General features: G+C 36.7%; 1 protein-coding gene across 1 annotated transcript in view; it reads left to right on the plus strand.

The window, feature by feature from the left end:
• The window catches only part of MAP3K21 (mitogen-activated protein kinase kinase kinase 21), a 43,399-nt gene extending 27,440 nt beyond the window's left edge, over positions 1-15,959 (plus strand). The window contains exons 5-10 of the mRNA XM_039707451.1: positions 3,414-3,654; positions 5,473-5,595; positions 8,723-8,873; positions 9,872-9,966; positions 11,397-12,182; positions 12,751-15,959. Of these exons, the coding sequence (XP_039563385.1) occupies positions 3,414-3,654; positions 5,473-5,595; positions 8,723-8,873; positions 9,872-9,966; positions 11,397-12,182; positions 12,751-13,175 (1,821 nt within the window). The 3' untranslated portion in view covers positions 13,176-15,959. The remainder of the gene's footprint in view (positions 1-3,413; positions 3,655-5,472; positions 5,596-8,722; positions 8,874-9,871; positions 9,967-11,396; positions 12,183-12,750) is intronic.
• The last annotated feature ends 4,504 nt before the right edge of the window (positions 15,960-20,463 follow it).

The following is a 20,463-nucleotide window of genomic DNA, read 5'->3' on the forward strand; positions in this document are numbered from 1 at the left end:
ATATGTTTGTACTAAATGAGTACTCACTGTCAATTCTTTGTTTTCTCTTCTTCTCACTTCAACTTGGTTTTAACCACCCTGAGATTTATATCTTCCTTTAGACAACTTAATAAAGATAATAGTTGGAGTAGGCCAGGTGTGTTCGAGTCCCTGTTAGAAATGCTTTTGGAAGATTTCTTTGCAGATATAATTATATCCCAGTATATATTTGCTGTTATTTTTCATGAAGTGGTAGTAGACAAGGAAGACAATAAATTGAGGTGCAATGACTTGTGAAAAGGCTTTCTAGAAGATGTAGTCACGAAGTTTGATAAAAGAAAGAACTAAACTCTTGTCTTCCAAGTCACTGTTTGTAGCCTTTGTCCTTCGCTTGTTCTCATCAAATGTCACAAATGGCAGTGTGTGGACTTCTGGCTAGTGTTGGGTGTGACATTACGTATGTACTGTAATATCAGCATAGTGGTATTAGAATTTACTGATCACCCATAAGACTGCAGTATTATTACTTATTTCCTATCTACTGTTTCTTCTACTTTCTGCATTTCCCTCTTCATTTTGGTTCCCAGAAGTGGGTAAGTAAAGTGTGTGGTTTGGTGTGGTGTGGTGTGCTCTGCCTGCAGTAGGCATACAGAGTGCTAGAGCTGAGCTGTGTGCCTCAGGAGCTGTCAGGTCTCTTCCTTTACAGTTGAGTTATAGTCCCTCTACAGAGAGTAGAGGCTTCCTTTTTTACTTGCCGTGGGGTCACCAGCTACTGTGTTCACTTGCCTCAACCTGCCATAGAACATAACTCTGTTTTTGGCCCCTCCAGCAACTGTTTAACCAACCATTTTCCTCTTTTTACTCTGGAAGCAATTGTAACAGGCCTTCCTGTTCGGATTTTTTGTTTATTTTTTGTTCTTCTGGAGGCATTCTTCTGGAGGCATTACATGAAATCAGTATTTCCTATCCAAGAAAAATCTGACTAAATCAAGTCTAGGATTAAAGGTAAAAAGGTTTTCAAGAAGAGTCATATTTTGGGTGCAAAAGTGAGTTAAGCTCAGTTAGGTAGGGGAAAAGATAAAATAATATTTACTTTTAATATGCTAAATAAGTGCATCTCCAGAGGCATCTACTCTAATGAGGTGTACTTCGCTAAGACTGAAAACGTTGACTTAGACAATATTTTCATATATGCAGGGTTTTTTAATTTGTCATATTATCATTTTTGCTATGTGCTACTAGAGTGAAAGTAATGTCTATAAAGTATTTAAATAATAATAATACAAAAATCCTCTGCATGGAGTCTCATTCCTCCTGTAAAAGAGGAACTTCTGTAGCTAGAGGAATTTCCTCAAGGGCTTACTGCAAATGAGTGATGGCGACGCCTACTCAAAGAGAAGATCACAATCTTATTTTGACAAATGTTCTTGAGCAACTGAAATACAGAATTCTTTCCAAGCTTCCTTACAATGGGTGTTTTAATTGTAGAGTGATGTGGAAACATTGCCTAACTAATTGCAGTAAGTCTGGTTTTAATTAGTTTATTTGGAAAAGAGTAAATACTTAATTTCTCGTTGAGGAAACACTTTTACTTCCTCTATAGACTGCCTACCATTTCAGTACATGCCCTCAGTTTCTGCCTGGTTGCTGAGCTTTATAGAACATGGATTGGAGGGCTGTGAAAGGTGGACAATCAGCAGTGTCTCCTAATGTACCTTTATTACTGTACTAAGGCAGTAATGAAGATCTTCTCTATTTAAACTTTTAAGTATCTCATTTCTAAATCTGGATTAATGTAGTTTCTGCTTTCAGCCCTTGTTTTAGGTTGCCCTGTTTTGAGTGGACAGAGGAGGAGGAAAGTGAGAATTTTCAGGAGTCTCTAGATTAAGTTATTAAATATCTTCAAAAAATCTGGTTTCCAATATTGTGTTGAAAGAAGCTCACTCAAAATTAGTATACCATATGAAATTTGTCAGTCATAGCACTTAAATTTTAAGTGATAAGCAGTGTATATGTGCTATATAAAAAAACCCAGAAAGTATCTTTGTGAACAACAGACACTTCTCACTGAACCAGTCTGCTTCAGTGCCAACCTTCATGTCTCTTGACATACATAGTCTTTTTGGCAAGAACATTTGAACATGCCCTCATTTGAAAACACTGAAATAATACAGTTCAGGAAGTAATTTTTTGCTTTAATGAAATGAAATAAAGAATTCTTCTGGCATACAACATTGCTGGATACCAATGAGCAGAATTAGTTCTGAAGTTAAAATAAAACAAAGACAAACAAAACTAAGCAACACCCCAATTATAAAATTGTATAGTGTAAAAATGAATTAATTTTAAATAGAAATAAATTTCTTAAATATCCTGAACTTTTAGCATTGTTTCAAATGATAGTTTTCTGAGTTGAAATAAGTGGAATTTACACAATCATGTGGAAGAAATAAAGTCATGAGAAACATATATAGTATGAGTCACATCTAGTTCTCCTTTTCCTATGCTTTCAGTGCAGTATTATTAGCAATATAGACAGTAAGTGTTCTGTCTAAATCTGTTTCCTGTGTAATATGCCCCATACTATGAAGGAAAGTCTAAAATTAGGGAGGCCTTAAATTTCAGATTTTTTTACAGATTTTGGAAACTGAAGATTAAGATAATTTTAAGATGCTAGGTTTACAGCTATTTAGCCCTGGGTATTCATTTACCCTGAAAAATTACCTAGCTTCCTTACTAAAGCTTTTCCTTTTGCAAAATTAAAAAATAAGAAAAGAACAACAACTCTTCTGACATTGGTGGCTGGGGAGTCTGTGTGCTGTAATTCAGTGGTTAGTAGCTGTTTGATGTTACAGATACCTGCTAGATTTAATTAAGAAACAGCTGTCTTATGACTTAGTTTATCCTATTGCACTAATCCCTGTTCAGTGTAATACTGATTGCTTTTCTAGATAGAAAAGTGCTACTTAATACATGGCTGAAAAACAGGAAAGGTTAGAGAATTTAAGATAAAGGCAATAATTTGTGTATTCGTCAGGTCATTGGCCTTATGTTAAAGTGTAGGAGCTGTCCAATAGCAGCCCTCATGCTGTGCAAGAGCTTCTCATCATGTGAAATACTTGAAGCGCATTTTCTGCTGGGCTGTTAGCTGATAATCTTTAATTGCATGTGTTGTCCCCATTGCTACTGCTTACCTGCTTTAAGTGGAGTGACTCAAGTTAATTAGTTTAAAGGAAGTTTGTGTAATGCTTGATTCTGAATACAGAATCTTGTTTTTTTCAGAATGGAGGACTGGCAGAAGATTGGGCTTGTTGCATGTATATAGTGCATCATAAAAAGAAATCAGGGAATACAACCTACTGTGCACTTCATATGTCCTTTAATACTGCCTTCACATTATTACTAAATTTTATTTTTGTGAATCTTGTCTTCAGGAGCTTCGATCCCGAGAAGAGGAGTTGACAAGAGCAGCTCTTCAGCAAAAATCTCAAGAAGAATTACTGAAGCGCCGTGAGCAGCAGTTAGCGGAACGCGAGATCGATGTACTGGAGCGCGAGCTGAATATCATGATATTCCAGTTAAACCAAGAGAAACCCAATGTAAAGAAGAGGAAGGGGAAGTTTAAAAGAAGCCGGTTAAAACTCAAAGATGGACACAGAATTAGTTTGCCTTCAGGTTAGCAATTTTTTTAAAGTTCACCGTATATGTAACGATTAATTATGCCAGATTCTTCAATTCCATGGTTCATGTTTTCAGTGTTAGCTACTATTTCATTTTGTTGTCAGGTTCTTCCACTGTAATGCACAGAAGGGTTTGGTAAGAATTGTATAGCTCCCTTCCCGTAAGGAAAAGCTTTCACATCCCATAATCTCATGAAGTAGTCCTCATTTTATCTGAAAGAATGATTCAGCTAGAAGTCCATCCCATTTGGAGGGAAAGGTCACTAGCACGAGAGCCACCTGATTTAATGCTCATTCAAAGTTCAGATTTTTGTTATCATTGTTTCTGTACAGACAGGTACTTTTTACTACTTTCTAACATGATCAAATAGTAATGCTGTTTGCCTTAAAATTGCAAATACTGAGTAGAAAAAACATGCTTTGAGAGGGCTGGGGATGTACTGGTGCAGTAGGTCCAAACTGCACACTTATTGCAGTTGCAAGTACAACACAGCAGTTACAATCTTCAGTGCCTTATTTTTCGCAAGAAAACATATGAATAGCAGCAGCAGATGATTTCAGAATACAAATATGATATAATTTGTATGTTAGAGCATTTTGTTCCACCTATGAACACATTAAAATGCCCCATTTGCAAAGGAGGCATGTTTGTAAACCATGAGGGTCTTTCAGTTCTGAGGGTCTGGTTTAGAGGTGCCTTTTTCATTATTTCAAATTCATTACCAGCATCCTGGGATGGTGGTCTTCCTTTCAGTGGCTTCCAGGTCAAGTCTGACAGTTTATTACAAACGCATTAAGAACTTGATCCTGTGTTAACACAAGTCTGACCAAATTGGAGCTATCTGGTAGCTGGAAAGACACCAAGAGGGCAGGAATATTTAGAGTACTATTTCAGCACTAGTGAAATATTTTTTCTTACTTTAAAAATAAGAGCAAATAAGATAAAAGTCACCCTACAGCCACCCAGACAAACATGGTACATTTATGGGTTTTAGTTAGATTTATGCTGGATTGCAAGCTTCAATTGAATATTTGGTCCTTTGTTTCCAGTTCTGCTTGTATTGAAATTGAAACAGTGATAATTATTTTCATTCAGAATAGCAGTTAGCTCCTTGTTACCAAGAACATCCAGATGAACTTGTCCTTGAGACAATTCTATTCTAAGAATAGTGTACAATATAATTGCAATGATGATAAGTATTAGAGTGGCATATTAAGGTTAATTTCATAAATTTTTTCCTTCTCAATATTTGTTGTTCTTTTTTTACTACTTTGCTATAAATATTTATAATTATTTTGTTTACTGTCATGACTTTCTGACATAAATGTGACTTTTTGTTACTGCTTTTGTATGGTGTATATGAATTACATGCTAAAAAAAGAATAAGGCTAATCTCATTGGAATGAGTATTGATTAATTTGAGATTAAATACTGACGGGTCTTTTATGCCCCTCCTGTGACAACCAAAAAGATTGAATCACAGCTTTATGATGTGGGTGTGTCTCAGATCACGTCCACTTGGACCTACTTGTTGGTGTTCCTGCTCTTGCAAGACTATGACATGAAGGTGTGAAGGCCTGCCTTTTTGACTCAAAATCTAAATTGTTACATTTGGCAATGTAACAATGTTTCTGTAACAATATTACAGTGTGAAGTTTTTCAATGTTTTTAATATGTATATCTCTTACCTGTATAAATAAATTACATATAATGAAGTCTAATTCTGTATAACTTTAAGAAGTATAGTAGCATGTTCTTCTGAGAAGTAGTTTATTCAGAACATTAAAACTGATTTGTTTCGCTCTCTTACAGATTTCCAGCACAAAATAACAGTGCAGGCATCCCCCAATCTGGATAAGAGGAGGAGTTTAAACAGTAACAGCTCTAGTCCATCAAGTAGCCCCACAATAATTCCTCGTCTTCGAGCTATACAATGTAAGTCTCCACTCATTTGATCAAGAGAGAATGTTCCTAATACATACTGAAATGTTGGTAGTAGTATCAGATTCCTGGCAGGTTCTGCCTGATTTCCACATCCCTTGATTGGTTCAAACAATTGCAACTTCTTTGAAAGGAGGGATAATCTTGCTAAAATGCTAAATAATTTTCAGTAATTCAAAATGATTGTGAATGCTTTAAATTGTATCTTTACTTAATTACTTTGGGAACCAATTTGTAAACTGGGATAAAACAATGACAAATCAAAAATTATGACAAAAGACAAAGCATCACATTTAGAACCCAAGTAAGATAGAAAACAAGTTTTTATTAGGTATTGGAGTTGATAAAGGAAAAGAAGGATTCAGAGAGTAAGGAAGTCTTGTAAGAAGGAAAGATCAAAGAATGAGCCAATAACTCAACTTTCTTATGTCAAAAGAAAATCAAGCTTTAAACAGGAATAAATCCAGAAGAAATCTTGCTTTAGGTTTTTGAAGATAGGAAAAAGAGACAAAAAAAAAAATTGTGGGTACATTTCTAGGTCTACTGTTATGTATACTGATGACAGAAAGGAAGGTATGTTCATGCTCACGTAGTGGAGGTACCAGGAATACAATCATGTTATTGCAGAGAAGCATATTTGGGAATGATATATACAGATGAAACAGTTCTTACCGGATTCACTGCTTGCATTTGTACTGTCTGATCTATTGTGCAAAGTAGATTGTCTAATTATCCATATTCAGAGAGGAATGCCTTAAGCTTCTCTCTATGAAATCAGTGGAACCTGTTCCAGCTGATTGCTTATGGATGTTGGCTATCTTCTTTTGCAAGCACAGTCATCTGTGAGGGAGATGACTTCAGAATCTGGGTTTGCCAGCTATAAATGAGGAGAAGGTGAAATCAGAATGTATGAGGATTTTTTTCATACTGTTAGCTAGTCGGTAAAGATTGATTGAATTTTAGACCAGCCTGACACTTTATGTTTGGATAGAAATCAGATCTCTCATCTCCTTTGTAACACCTGTGCCTTATGAAATCCTTTTCATTGCTAAAGTCCAAAAGGGAGCAGTGATGTCTTCTCTGGCACTTCAGTATTTGAGCTGCAGTGTATGCAGTTGGCAATGTTGTGGATAAAGGAGAGAGGTGGACAACCCTTGTCTTTCTTTTTATAATGAAAATTTGAGATGGAAGGGAAATCAACTGGAGTCTTTTTCAGATGTTAGCTGACGGAGTATTTGTGTTGTTAATAGTTTCCTGTCCTCAAAATGTGGTTGGGTTTTTTTCTGGGTGGTTGGATGGCTTTGGTTTTTGCAGAATGGTAAAGAAAGGCTTTTCTTAGTAAAATGTTGTAATTATGTATAAACCATCTCATTTTATCTTTGATTCTTCTTGCTTTGTGAGGAAATGCTTGGAAATGAAGCAAATGTCAGGTACTGGCATGGTTCTGAAAACTTGAGTTTTCTGTGTTTGTTTTTTTAATTGCACAGCCTTGTGTAAGCTATTGCATGCCACTCCTTGCATGTGCGCCAAGTACCACTGAGGATTTTTTCTTTATTTGAGCAGGTATTTGTGTTCATAGGGCTTGGACATGCAGGACAACATAAAGGCTTTCGTTTAAAAGAAGTACACGTCTGCTTCTGGGTTTGGATCCTTAGGTTTTTACCTAAAAGCTTATCAGATATCTCAGGAGTATCTAGCTGAAACAATTTAGCTTCCACACCCATCTGCACCTGTGCAAAATAAATTTCCTTTCCCACAATAACATTTTATCTTGATTTAACTTCAAAGTGTCTTTGTTTCAAGACGACTTGCTCAAATACAGGTGATTTGAACAGGTATACGTAACAACTGGTTACTTGACTGCTTCACTTTGTCTTGAGCAAGTCTCACTTTCAAATCTGAACATTAAATTAAAATAAAAATCTAGTAAATTTCTTATTAAAAGAAATTCTGCTGATTTTGAAAGGAGTCTTGGAGGGAGAAGGAAAATCTCTAAGGTACATATTCCATAGAAATGTGGTTGAAAATGGGAGTGTAAGGTAGGCAAGTGTAGTGCCATTTCACAGCTTTGCTGGCTAGGTGTATGGTGAGGAAGGAGCAGAATCTCTACGGTGAAGGAACAGCAGAACCGTGGGCATATAAATACCCCCCTCATTTATCATGCTGTTGCAACTGGCTACGTTGTTTTTCTCCTAGGTCTCTCCATCATATCTGTTAGCATGCCATCATGATTCCAAGCTAATGCTTCAGTTAGTCAGTGGCATGTGAAAATCTACCCTCCCAGGTCAGGTCCTAGAAAGAGGATCCTTTAAACCCTACCATGATAACCCATCATTAGAAGATGCTTAATGACTTTATAGATCCAGGCTTTATGACCCAAAGATAAAAATATGAGGGAAACAGTTCTGTTTCTGAAATCAATTGTACTAAGATCTCTACTACATTCTCTTAATTTTTCTTCAGTGATTCCAAAAACAGATACACACACAGCTAATGGCCGAAGAAACAGTATATATGTGTACCAGCAAGATGTAGATATCACAAGTGAATATGAACTTCCCTGTGTGGTTATGAAAAAAGGCAAGATTTTGTTATGTTTCCAAGGTGCTGGTTCTGTTTAATTTATCAGCTGAGACAGTGACAGACTAAGCATTTAATGGAGGCTAGACACTTAAGTATAATTTGTTTTGGTGTAGTGAGAAAGGAAATGTTAATCATAGTCACAACTGGAACATTTGTTTCTTTTGATACCAGTTGTCCACTGAATATATTTTATTCATTGAACTTAAGTGCTCAGTCTAATTCACTTGTCTGAATTACCTAAATATAAGGTTCTCGGTTAAGGGAAGCATGGAAAATGTGATTGCTTTGCTGCTTTATCTTTAATCTGGGTCTCTCATCAGCTCATAAATTACTTTTCTTTCTTGCTCATCTTTTGGATCAGTGAAGTTTACGTGGTGCTTTTAGTAAAAGAAAAAAAAAGTCATTTTTTTCCACTCCTGTGTGTTATGGTGTCAAAATAGTTTTGCAGTGCAGAAGATGTTCTCTTCTGTCAAAATATTTTGGGTTTAGAAATAGTATTTATGTGTGTGGGTTTTATGTTTTTACATCCAATCTCCAGTAACTTCAGATGAAAGCAACAGAACTTGGGGAAGGAGCACAACATATCACCAAGAAGAGTTTGAAGATGTGAAGAGAAATTTTAAAAAGAAAGGTTGTACATGGGGACCAAGTTCAGTTCAAACAAAGGATCGTGCAGATTGTAAGGACAAGTATGTCTACTACATTTTGGTTTTTTGATGATCCTGAAGCATTCCTGATGGCATAGGTAGTGAGTGAAAAAAGTTCTGCTGTGTCTGGTTACAGCAAGAATTCCTGCCTTTTAATTAATTTAGAAATTACATTACTCATGAGTAGCTCCCCCACGTAATCTTCAGGAAAAAACACCTACTTATATTAAAGTTTTATTGATTCTTATCTATTACCCTTTATCTCTGTCTTTTTGAGATTTGGACCATACTGGGGTGCTGAGCTACCAGTGCATACCAGACATTCATGCCCATCTTTTTTGCCCTTCCTCACATTATTTTGAGGAATTGCAAGCATGGCCCTCACTGGGTACTCCCAGCATGATTAAGTAAGACTGACTGATTTGGCATATGTGAGGCACAGTTCACACCAGCAGCATCCTTTATGCTGACAAACAGAGGGTGAAAAGGTTATGAAAATCAGCTGGACAGCTTTACTTACAGATTATGTTTTCCAGTGGTTCAAAACAAGAGATAGTAAGAATACTTTTCTTTATTTCTCTAGTATATACAATTATTTATAGTGCCTTTTTTATTTTTCTTGGTAGGGATATCCACTCAGTTTCCTGTGTCAGGAGTTGGTTCTAGACGATCAGCTGGAACTGGCTTTATATTATTTTTGCTTGTTTAAAGTCAGTATGTTTAATAAACTTCCATTCACATAATTTCTTTGAGACAATGAAATTATTGTTTCACACAGGGTTGTTCAATAGGTAGCGAAGACCCATTTTTTTATTTGCTTTCTTTTTAGACATTAAATTTTTATCATAGAAAGAATGCCTGACATTAAGGCGTGTTTACATTTATAATCGTATAATTCAATGCTAGTCCATCTTCTTTTTACTTTGGAAAGGTTTTCCAGTTATGTACTGCAGGTTTATAGTTTGAAAAGAAAGTAATTTTCTCACAAAGTTTATGTGAGCATGGTATCTGTAATCTCAAAGTAACTATTGTTATTGCAGAGTAAGACCCCTTTCAGATGGCAGCAACCCTTGGTCAACTGTTTTAATGAAAAATCAGAAGGGTGTGCCCTTAGCTTCACTATTTGTGGACCAAGGTAAGAGCTGTTTTGGAAAAAGTGAAAGTAGCCATATAATAGTATTAAGATCACATTCAATGTTATAAATGGTATTGCTTGAATTCCTTAAAGGATTACACAGAATGCTACAGGAAAAATCATGCTGCCAACCATTTTCCTCTGCAAAAAAATCCTGTATTTACATCATTAGCAACTAAGAAATACACATCATCTGTGAACAGAACAATATAGAGTTTTTTTCCATGTTTTTGAGTTGCAGGCTACTCTGTATATGAGGTCTGCAGTCACCACTTTTTTGTTTCTTTTAAAAAGAACCTAAATCAGTAATTGTCTTGACATTTAAATAATCATTGATGATGTTGTTGCAAAAATACATAGTTTTTTTAAAAACCTGTAAGCCCTGATATATTCCCACATATTAGTTCCCTGTTTTTTTGAATGAGACCTGTTATCTAAATTTTCAAGACAAAAATGTAGATTTCAAATCTTAAAGTGTTTTAGGCAACATGATGCCAGTTACAGGTAAAATCACAAGGAAAAACATACTTGATCCCTTTAGGATCAGGAGCATAATAGCTGCATGTTGCTTTTTATGACCATTGCTATAATGGGCCATAACAATAAAATATTTGTAATAATTTTACAGTTTGCACACCCTTTTTCTATACTGTGGATACTCTTATCTGAGGAAAATTAAGTTACCAGTGTCAGGAAAAAAGCCTGTGATATAACTTGGTGTCCATACCAGCAGCTAGATACATGCCATCTGGAAGAGAAAATAGTAAGCTGCTTCGACACTGCTGGAAAAAGGCATTTTAATCTTCATGTGTAGTGGTAGGGATATAAATCAAGGCTTCAGAAATAGCAATTTTATAGATTTATTAGCTTACTACTATAACCCTGCACACAAAGTTACCATACTTGAATTTCAAATGCTTCTGTGTTTATTCTCTAGCATTCAGTAGTTTATAGTAGAATAACACATGCAAATCAAATAGTGCCTCCTTTTTATTTGTCATTAGGTGTAAGATGTCAAATTTACTTTTTACTCCAGACCACCATGACCTAATGAATTCATTGGAAAAATTTCTAATGACTGACTGGATTTTGGATCTCAGTTGAGTTTAAAGTATTGTAAAGAATATATTCTAGATCTTATCAGCCAGTTTGTATATAGTAAATTACTTCTCTGTAATCCATTCACTGAAATATTTTCTGTGTTATTTAAAAAGCATTATCAAAGTGTTGTAGTAAGAGGTTTAGACATGGGATGTGTTTCTGAAACTCAAAATGTGAGTCTGAGCTTCTGACAGCATATAAATGGATTGTACAGTATCCTTCAAGGTTAATACTTGTGCATTTTAAAGGAAATAATGATATACATATGTAGACATGCAATAGCTAAACAGTTGAATTGCAATCTTAAAGAATACTGTGATGTTTTATAGGTGCCTGTACTGATAAGAAACTTATCCCTGAAGGTTTGGACAGTAAAAGACCAAAGCCAATTAAGTTGCCCAATCAGGCCTATATTAATCTACCTCTTTGGAAAGATGATCAGGGAGAGAACACAGTAGAACACGAGAGCTTTGAAGAAGGAACCTCAGCTAGTTCTACAAACAGTACTCCTCAAATGACACCTACAAACAGTCTGAGCAGGACCCTGCACAAAAAGAAGACTGATTCAGTGCTGTATGGGTGTGCTGTCCTCCTTGCATCCGTTGCCCTGGGCTTAGATATCAGAGAGCTGAACAAATCACAGGGTCCAGATGAACTCTTGCCTAAAGATGAGAGGAAGAAGCGTGATGGAATATTTCAGCGAGCTTCAAAATTCCGCAGGAGTGCCAGCCCTACACGACTGCAGTACAAGAAAGAGGAAACAAGTATTCCATCCCTAAATCCAGCCTCAGATACTGTGAATCTTCTCTCTATGCCCTCCATTTCCACAAAATGCCTGCTTCAGCCTGACAGTGAAGATGCTTATGTAAGCACTGTGCTTGGTGATTGTGGTCAATGTAGTTCCACGGACAACTTTTCATCTCAAACTTCTGAAAGTAAGAGAGAACAAAGGATACAGCTGGCTCCTAACACACTTTCGATACAATTAAAAAATCAGCCTATTAGTCTTGGTCTGAAACAAGAGTCTCAAAATGTGCCAAAAGATTCCTCCACAAAATTAAGTATGTTGGGTCACAGACGAACCTTATCAGATGGGAGCCATTTTCAGACCACTGGTAGGTAATTAAGAACTTCCAAGAAACTTTAAGTTAAGCTGATGGTAAAAATTTAAGCGCAGAATAATGTCTCTCAATCTGGTTTACATTTAAATGGATAAACTCATGATCAATGAGTTTTTGAAAAGAAGTTCTAAATTTTAGTACTGATATTCTGGGGTGGCTTAAATGTGATGTTCTTCATGATACTTTATGCATGTGTGATTTTTCAGAATAACTGGAGAAGTTTATGGGGACTTTATGGGTCTTTACTCCAGTGTGACTATTCATCCAGTTATTGAGGGGTTAGTGCTTTTTGTCTACATCTCTTTTGTTGCAATAAAAAGTAAATTGTGACTTCCAGCTGCGGTGAGTCTAGATGCAAACACATTATTTGAGCACCACTGGTCTTGTCTTAGGAGATTCCCCACAATGTACAAACCTCTTCATTTTTCTGGTGGAAGAAAAGCCACTAGTGTTTATAGCAACAGTTTTACAAATGGCAAAGAATTCAATAAGTTACATAGTTTAAATTTGCTTTTTTTTTTTTTTTTTTTTTGTTTGTTTGTTTGGGCTTTCTTTCCCCTAGCTAATGGAGTTGCTTCAACCAATGATGTCTCCAGACTCCCGGACCTGTCAGTTCCTGGAACTCTGCCCTCCCCATCTTCTCAACAAAGAAGCAATCACGGTAGTGTTTCAAATGAAAAGCAAAGCGCTGTCAATACTATCTCAAGGCCTAGACCTTCTTCTCTAAGAAGTAAAATTGATCCATGGCAGATCATTCCACGTGTTATTAAACCAAACTCTAAAGACTCTGAATGTTCAGAGGGCAATGTACATCCAGATGTTAACCTCTTGCCAGATACTGAGGAAAGAACTAACTGCCACATGCCCTCATTACTTGACATTGATGTGGAAGGTCAAAACAGGGACTGTACTGTGCCTTTATGCAGAATGAAGAGCAAAACTTGTCGGCCATCTATATATGAACTGGAGAGAGAGTTTCTGTCCTGAGTGCCTTTCATTTTAAAAATGTTTGCTTCATAAAGGGGAACAAATACAAAATTCTTATCTGTCTAACACTTTGTGCTGCTGTTTTCTGATGTACTGTGACAAATAGTACCAAAATTATTAAAATGGGCAGCTAATTAAGTGTAGTAGGTGCCTTTTAAAAATGTTCCTTGGAATCCCAGCTAGTAACTCTAAAAGCACAATGCTGCAAAATCGTATTCTAGGTGAACTTCATAAGTATATTTTGAATGATTAAAATAAAATGCCCATCTCCCTCTGCCATGTCACAGAAGTTTTCTTGAGGTTTGAGAGGTTTTGCTAGAAATTTAACTTTCACACATTAAAAAAATGAATGACATATAGAGCAAGGTTGTGTTCTGTCAAGAAGAGTTTCACCTAAGAAGTGGTGGTCTGCAGCTTGCTTCTGTGGCTTGTAGATTCGGGGAGAAGGACAAGGGGCTTAAGATGCAGGTACAGGAGGCTCTGTTCTCTCCTCATTAAGGAAGTGGTTGCTTGCAGGCATTTGATACTGAAATTGGTTAAGAACCAGGAGCTGAATTTGCAGTTTTTGCCCTTGGTTACTGTGAGAGCTTTCTTAGTTTCTCCAGAAAGTTACACTCTTTGTATAAACATTTCAGTTTCAGCCACCATATCGATTTGAGAGGGTAAACTTCAGTATTGCGATTGGAGTAAAGGTATTTGACATACTTTGTAATGTGAAACAACATTCCTTGTAGGTAAGGATACACTGGAACGTAAATATTTGTACTCTTAACCTTTTGAAGACTACAGTGTTTGCACTGAAAGCAATATTCTTGAATTTTTTGTTTGTGGGGGAGGGGTTTGTCCCCCTTCTTGTTTTTTAAACTCTGCTGCACCTTGTATTGAAGAAAGTTGGGGTGGATTTTAAGGATAACTGGTTTTAAGTGAGCCAATGGTGCATTTTGTTGCACTTAATTTTAAAACTGCTATAATTTAATATGAAATTTTTCAGTATAATCTCTGTAGCTTTTCTTCCTAAGGTACTACTGAGTGCCTGCTTACTTATATTTAGGAATCAAAGGACAGAAACAGATGTGCTTGACTGGTTTTCTGTGATAGAAAGTTTCCAGAAAATTCCAAGTAGTTAATTGTGGGGGGAGGAACATTTAGCTTTGATAACACTGGTAGTTTAATATTTTACCGTATCACTAAGTGAATGATTAAATAAAACCAAATGTACAGTATACTTTGCTTGATGAAAGCATTTTTTAGAATTAAAGGAACATCCCCCATTTTCCAGTATTTGAAATCTTAATTTTGCAGCTCATTTGACATTTAAATAGTTTTCATAAATAATAGATCATATTAGAGTAAAAATACTGTGTTCCCATCCGAATGCTGTTTTGTTAAAACTTGTGTTTAAATCTTTTCTTCTTTACTTTGGGGTCTGAGAATTCAGATAGAATACATAGTTGCTTAAAGCTTCAGGTCCAAGGGATTGAAAAATAAAGTTTCTGTTCTAAGACTGTGTGCACTACGGTGTCCACCTTGAAGATGACATACAATTATACAAATGAAATCATGAAGTCTTTATGACACAGAGCAGAACCCAGGAAATGTAACTTCCCACCTCTCAAAGTGAAAATAGAAAATAATTTCCTTAAAGTATTAGTTTACCAAAAGTAAAGACAGAACCACTAGTTGTCTGTAAATCTAAATGCTTGCATAGCATTGTTATTTCATTTTCTTCAAACCTGTTTCTGTCGCTGTATTCCTAGTTTTCTGTCAACATGATTCAAGTCACATACTGTTCTTTGGCTTTTGTTTCAACTTTAATTTCATCAGAACACTTTAATAGCTTGTCTGTTCCAGTTTTAATACAAAATGTTTTTGTAAAATAAAGTCATTAATCAAATATTAAGTATAGATTAACAGCACATTTACCTTCAAGGCTTAATTAGAATTTTTGAGCATTATGTATATTTCAACTCTTTCATAATCAATTATTCCTGTGTGTAATACTGAGAGAAAAGGAACTGATTGTATTATATGTTTCTGAAGAAAGTATCTCCATTTGGCTTTCTACAGGAAAATCTCAGGTTTTGAAGTATTTTGACTTGTAAACTTCTGTTAAGTTCTGTATTTTTAAGGTTTATATAATTTCAAGTATTAAATTTTGCACCCTGTGTTTTGTAATCAATAGTATAAGCATAAAAAGCTCTTTGAGCTATATTGTTTTCATTTTTTAGTGACTTATCTCTCTTGTAATTAAACAGATTTCTATTCCTGTTCAATGAACAATTTCCCGTAAGATTGGGACATATGATACGGCCAGCCCAGTGCATTCTAAGTAATTTAGGAGTTTGTAGTCCAGCTCTTATTCTGAGACAGTTTAGGCAAGCCATCTTAAATATTTCTCTGATGTGATGCAGCTTTTTTTAAGGTATAGTCTGTAGTGCTTTATAATTGTCTTCATAGTTTAAAATTATAGGCCAGTCTTCACTGTAATTAAAAAGAAAAAACAATTCTTTCAGTCATGGTTTCAGTCTGTAATTCATGTGTCACCAGAGAAATTTTCTGTCAAGGTACAGAAATCTGGTATGCATTAAGTGACCTGTCTTGGTTAAAAGGATATTTATTTCAATGTAGGTTGATAGCCTGACCAAATAATAATTTATGTTGATTGTTTTAGCATAAAACTGAAGGTGCTTACATTACAAAGATTGAGATAAACACTTGATATACTGTTTTACAAAACCTGATGATTTAAATGTTTTTATTTAAAAAATAAATGTTTTGTAGCTACTGCATTGCAAAGTGACCTGAATTTACTTGAAAAATGCATTTTAATATTTTCTTAACATGTACAGAGGAGTTCTCTGGTGAATAACCAGGAGCTATAGACTATGGCCAGCCTGTTCTTGGAAGATTGTAATGTAATGCTTACTCAAAGATTACGAATCCAGTACAGTAACGTGAGCATTCCTGTAATATCTTACACTTGGTGTGGGCAGAAACATTTGGCATAAGCTAGTTTTTTCCTTTGATGTGACCATAATATTCTTTTGATGCTTTTTACAATGTTGGCTGAGTTCTTAGAGGAGATAGAGTAGTGGATATAAATAAACTCAGCATCAAGAATACAGGTAAGTAATAACATCCTTCTGTTGTGGGGTTTTTGTTGGGAGTGTCCATTGGTTCTTTGGGGGTTTTGGTACCTTGAGGTTTTTTGTTTACGTTTGTGGGGGTTTTTTTAGGCAAATGAAGCCAGTATTTTCCTTATATTTTAAACTTTACTGAACTTCTCTCTTCCTTGATCATGTCATGGATGCATTAGCCCATTTTTCAGGAAGTATCCATTTACACAGTGACAACAGGCAAGATACAGTGAAATTCAAATAGAAATATATAGAATTTGTATATTGAATTTATAAGGCTAAATTTACAAACCCAGTCTTATAAAGACATGCCTGCATTCAGCTTGTAGTGAGACTGGCTGCATAACAAATATTTATGTGGCCTGTGAGTGTCAGTATGGAGCCCAGATTGGAAGCCAAGCTGCAGAGGCAGTTTATTTTATACACAGAGTTACAGTGGTAATACAGAGATTTGTGTACAAGTGTGAGGTAATGGAAAAGATCACAGTGTTACCAACCACCTTCTTTTTTAATGTAACTATTCAGATCACTATGGTGTATGCACTGTGAGGAGCTAAGGAGACTGTTATCTAATACATTTTTGATGCAGTTGGTGCTTAAGATTGCAGTATTGGGTATTCTAAATAAGGTCCAGAGTCCTTGCCAGGACGTAGTGGAATTCTTCCTGAACAAACCAAATATGAGTCATTTATCACAATGCTAACAGAAATCCAACATGCTTGATATAGATAGTCTGATAAAATAGTTTCTTTAACCAAAATAAATGCTTTTCCATCTAGTAAGTTGGAGAATACGATACAGACCTGTGCAAGTAGGATGACTTTCTTTTTATTTCACAGAACCACAGGTCATTTAGGTTGGAAAAGACCTCTGGAGATGAAACAGTCTAAGTCCCTTTGATAAAGCAGGCTGCCTAAAACCATGTCCAATGAAGGTCTGGGTATCTCCACGGATGGAGACAGCTTCTCTGGGCAGTCTCTTCCAGTGTTTGACCATCCTCACAGTAAAAACATTTGCTCATACTCAGATGGAATTTCCTGTTAATTGGTTTTGAATACAGACCTGTGCAAGTAGGATGACTTCCTTTTTATTTCACAGAACCACAGAGTCATTTAGGTTGGAAAAGACCTCTGGAGATGAAACAGTCTAAGTCCCTTTGATAAAGCAGGCTGCCTAAAACCATGTCCAATGAAGGTCTGGGTATCTCCACGGATGGAGACAGCTTCTCTGGGCAGTCTCTTCCAGTGTTTGACCATCCTCACAGTAAAAACATTTGCTCATACTCAGATGGAATTTCCTGTTAATTGGTTTTGTGTTGTTTTGGTTTGGGTTTTTTTTTCCTTGTTCATTATTTGCTTTTGGTTTTGCTTGTTTGCTTTCTGTTTTGTTTTTTTGTTTGTGCTCATTGCCTGTCATCCTATTGCTGGACACTGCTGAGAAGAGCCTACCTCTCTCTTTACTCCATTATCAGGTATTTATAAACAATGATAATAAGATACTCCTGGACTCTCCTCCAGACCTGGCTCTCAGCCTTTCCACAGATGCAAGTCGTTTGCCAGTCTTTGTGGTGCTGCACTGGATTTGTTTTACCAAATATACCAATACCTTCATTGTACTGGGAGCCCAGAACTGGACCCAGCACTCCAGGTATGGCCCCACCAGTGCTGAGTAGGATGACCTCCATCAGTCTGCTGGCACCATAACTAATGCAGAGAAGTGTTGGCTGGCTGCTGTAAGGACACATTGCTGGCTTCTGTTCAACTTCCTGTCCATCAGGATTCTCAAGTGGTTAGTCCCCAGAGTGTATGGGGTGTGGGCTTGTTCCTCCCCAAATGCATTTCTGCTTAATGAGATTCCTCTAAGCACAGTTTTCCAGCCTGTCCAGGTCTCTCTGAATGGCAGCACAACTATCTGGTGCATCTGCCACTCCTGCTGTTTCAGATTGTCTGTGTGTTGCTGAGAATACACCCTGTCCCAACATCTGGATTGGTAAGGATGTGTTAAACCTTATCAGCTCTTGTATCAACCACTAGGGTACTCCACCACTGACATTTAAGCAAGTTATCATTTAAACCATCTTATATTTTATTCATACAATCTAAAATATTTTTCCTAAGTGATTTTGGTAATTGCAATTCTTCAACGGATTTTTTTCCTTTCCATTTCAAAAATAAAGACATTAAGAACCATTCTCAGATCTAGGCTTTATTGAATTGCTTCAGTAGTTGAGATTTGGCATCAGGGTGGCCTAAGTTCAGTGCTGCTTGATGTAACAGCTCAAATATGTTCAAAATATTTGCAATTTTCTTTAGAAGCAAAGTCGTCAATTCACCCCAGATGACCAAACTAGTCAAATTTCAGTCAGATGTTACTTCTTTGAGCAGTCATTAATATCAAGTCTCATGCTCTGCAGCAGTGCTAAGTGGACTTTTAAAAAACATTTGTGTTACCTCTGAGAACATCAGTCTTCCCTCCCACCACATAAAGTATGCGGTTACAGGATCTGACAACTTGAATCTCTTACAGCTGCTGAAGACATTGATGAGTACTCTGATCTCTGAAGGGGAGGCGGAGAGGCCACAGCTGTGAACTCCTCAGAAGCAGAACAGTTTCTAAAGAAAGGTGCCCAGGGCAGCCATTCCTGCTGTGGCTGCTGAGTTCTTCCCATGCCAGAGAATCTGCACATGTGCTGTTGTCTTCCTGCCAGCTTCAGATGCACCTAGATAAGATCTTTGGTGTAGCAGTAGTCACCATGAACGGTCTACTCATCTGAGGGCTTGCCAGTCCTTATGAAAGCAGGTGGAAGTCTGCACATTTGGGGTAAAGGAGAAAATAAACAATAGGACTGTTCATTCTGCTCACTGTTTTGCAAATGACTTGCATAATTCAAAAGTTTCTAAACTTTTATGGCAGAGGGAATTAGGCAATATTTTATAAAGCATTCTTACTCTCTGCTGCCTTCCAGACCAAAAGTAACATTTGGGCCTTGTGCTAGATGCCATTTATTCTGTCTGGTAAAAGCTATCAGTGGTTGGGAGAATGCAAAATTTTATTTCCAAGCCTGACAGAGGTAGTTGTGCTAAGAAGCAAGTGAATCAACCATCAGGTGTGTCTGCCAGCAGTCTAGGTAAGGGAAAGACACATACTAGACACATATTGTCCAGTCACTTAAGTAGTATTGAGCAGATGGCTCCTGGGAGTGCTGGAGAGCCTTGCAGGCTATTTCCAGGGTCAGGATATTCACCCAAAGGGAATCCACTGCTGTTCCAGAAGTGGCCTTCACATGGTTGTATGCCTTTTTGACTCTGTCATTAGGGACGTAAGCGTGTCTCCTTCAGTGCACGTGCTACCTGAAATCTTTAAGGTAGAAGTAACAGTGATTCTATCACTCCTTTATCACCCTTTCATCAAAATACTCATTTTTCTCGCTGCAGAACCCTAGAAGTTATTGACATTGGTGGGTCCGCTCTTAATAGTCAAAATTCTCGTCACCAAGCTCCTGATTATTTGTGATGTAGCTACTTGATGGCTGGCTTTGGGGCTAAGATACCAACATCCGAGTTTCCCCACAAGAAATACTTGTTGGACAGATACTTGTGAGCAAGGGAGTAGCCTTGTCTTATTTATTGTACTTCAAATTTAACCCACCAAAAGCATATCTCTTAGGTGCCGTTTCAGGTTTGGGTGGTTTTACTGTGGTGGTTCTCTGGGTAAGGAATTCTATTGGTTTATAGAAACAGGCTATTGTGAAGAAAACCTGTACTGTCACCATCTATAGCTAGAGGATGCAAAGAACAGATACTATCTAAAGCATATTAAGAGTGTCATAGTATGCTATGACATTGCAAGTCATAGTATGCTATGTCATAGTATGCTATGACATTGCAAGCTTGATCACTTTACTAAGTTAGGGAAACTACAGAATGAATAAGTATATTCTTCTGGCCTGCAGAGCTACCATGAGGTTCTTTTTCCACAGCTGTACAGTATATTTAGAAGAAAAGTGTGCCTATCACCAATTTGTATTTTTAAACAGAGTTCTGAATCCTTTAGAGAAAGTCAGGGGCACTCATAGTGTTTGCATATTATGTGCTTGTAGATATTGAAAGCAAAGAGAGATACTCTTAGAGCTGTAAATATGCTCCTAGAAC

The sequence above is a fragment of the Passer montanus genome, unplaced genomic scaffold (assembly GCF_014805655.1).
Source record: "Passer montanus isolate IOZ18808 unplaced genomic scaffold, ASM1480565v1 scaffold2, whole genome shotgun sequence".
NCBI lineage: Eukaryota > Metazoa > Chordata > Aves > Passeriformes > Passeridae > Passer > Passer montanus.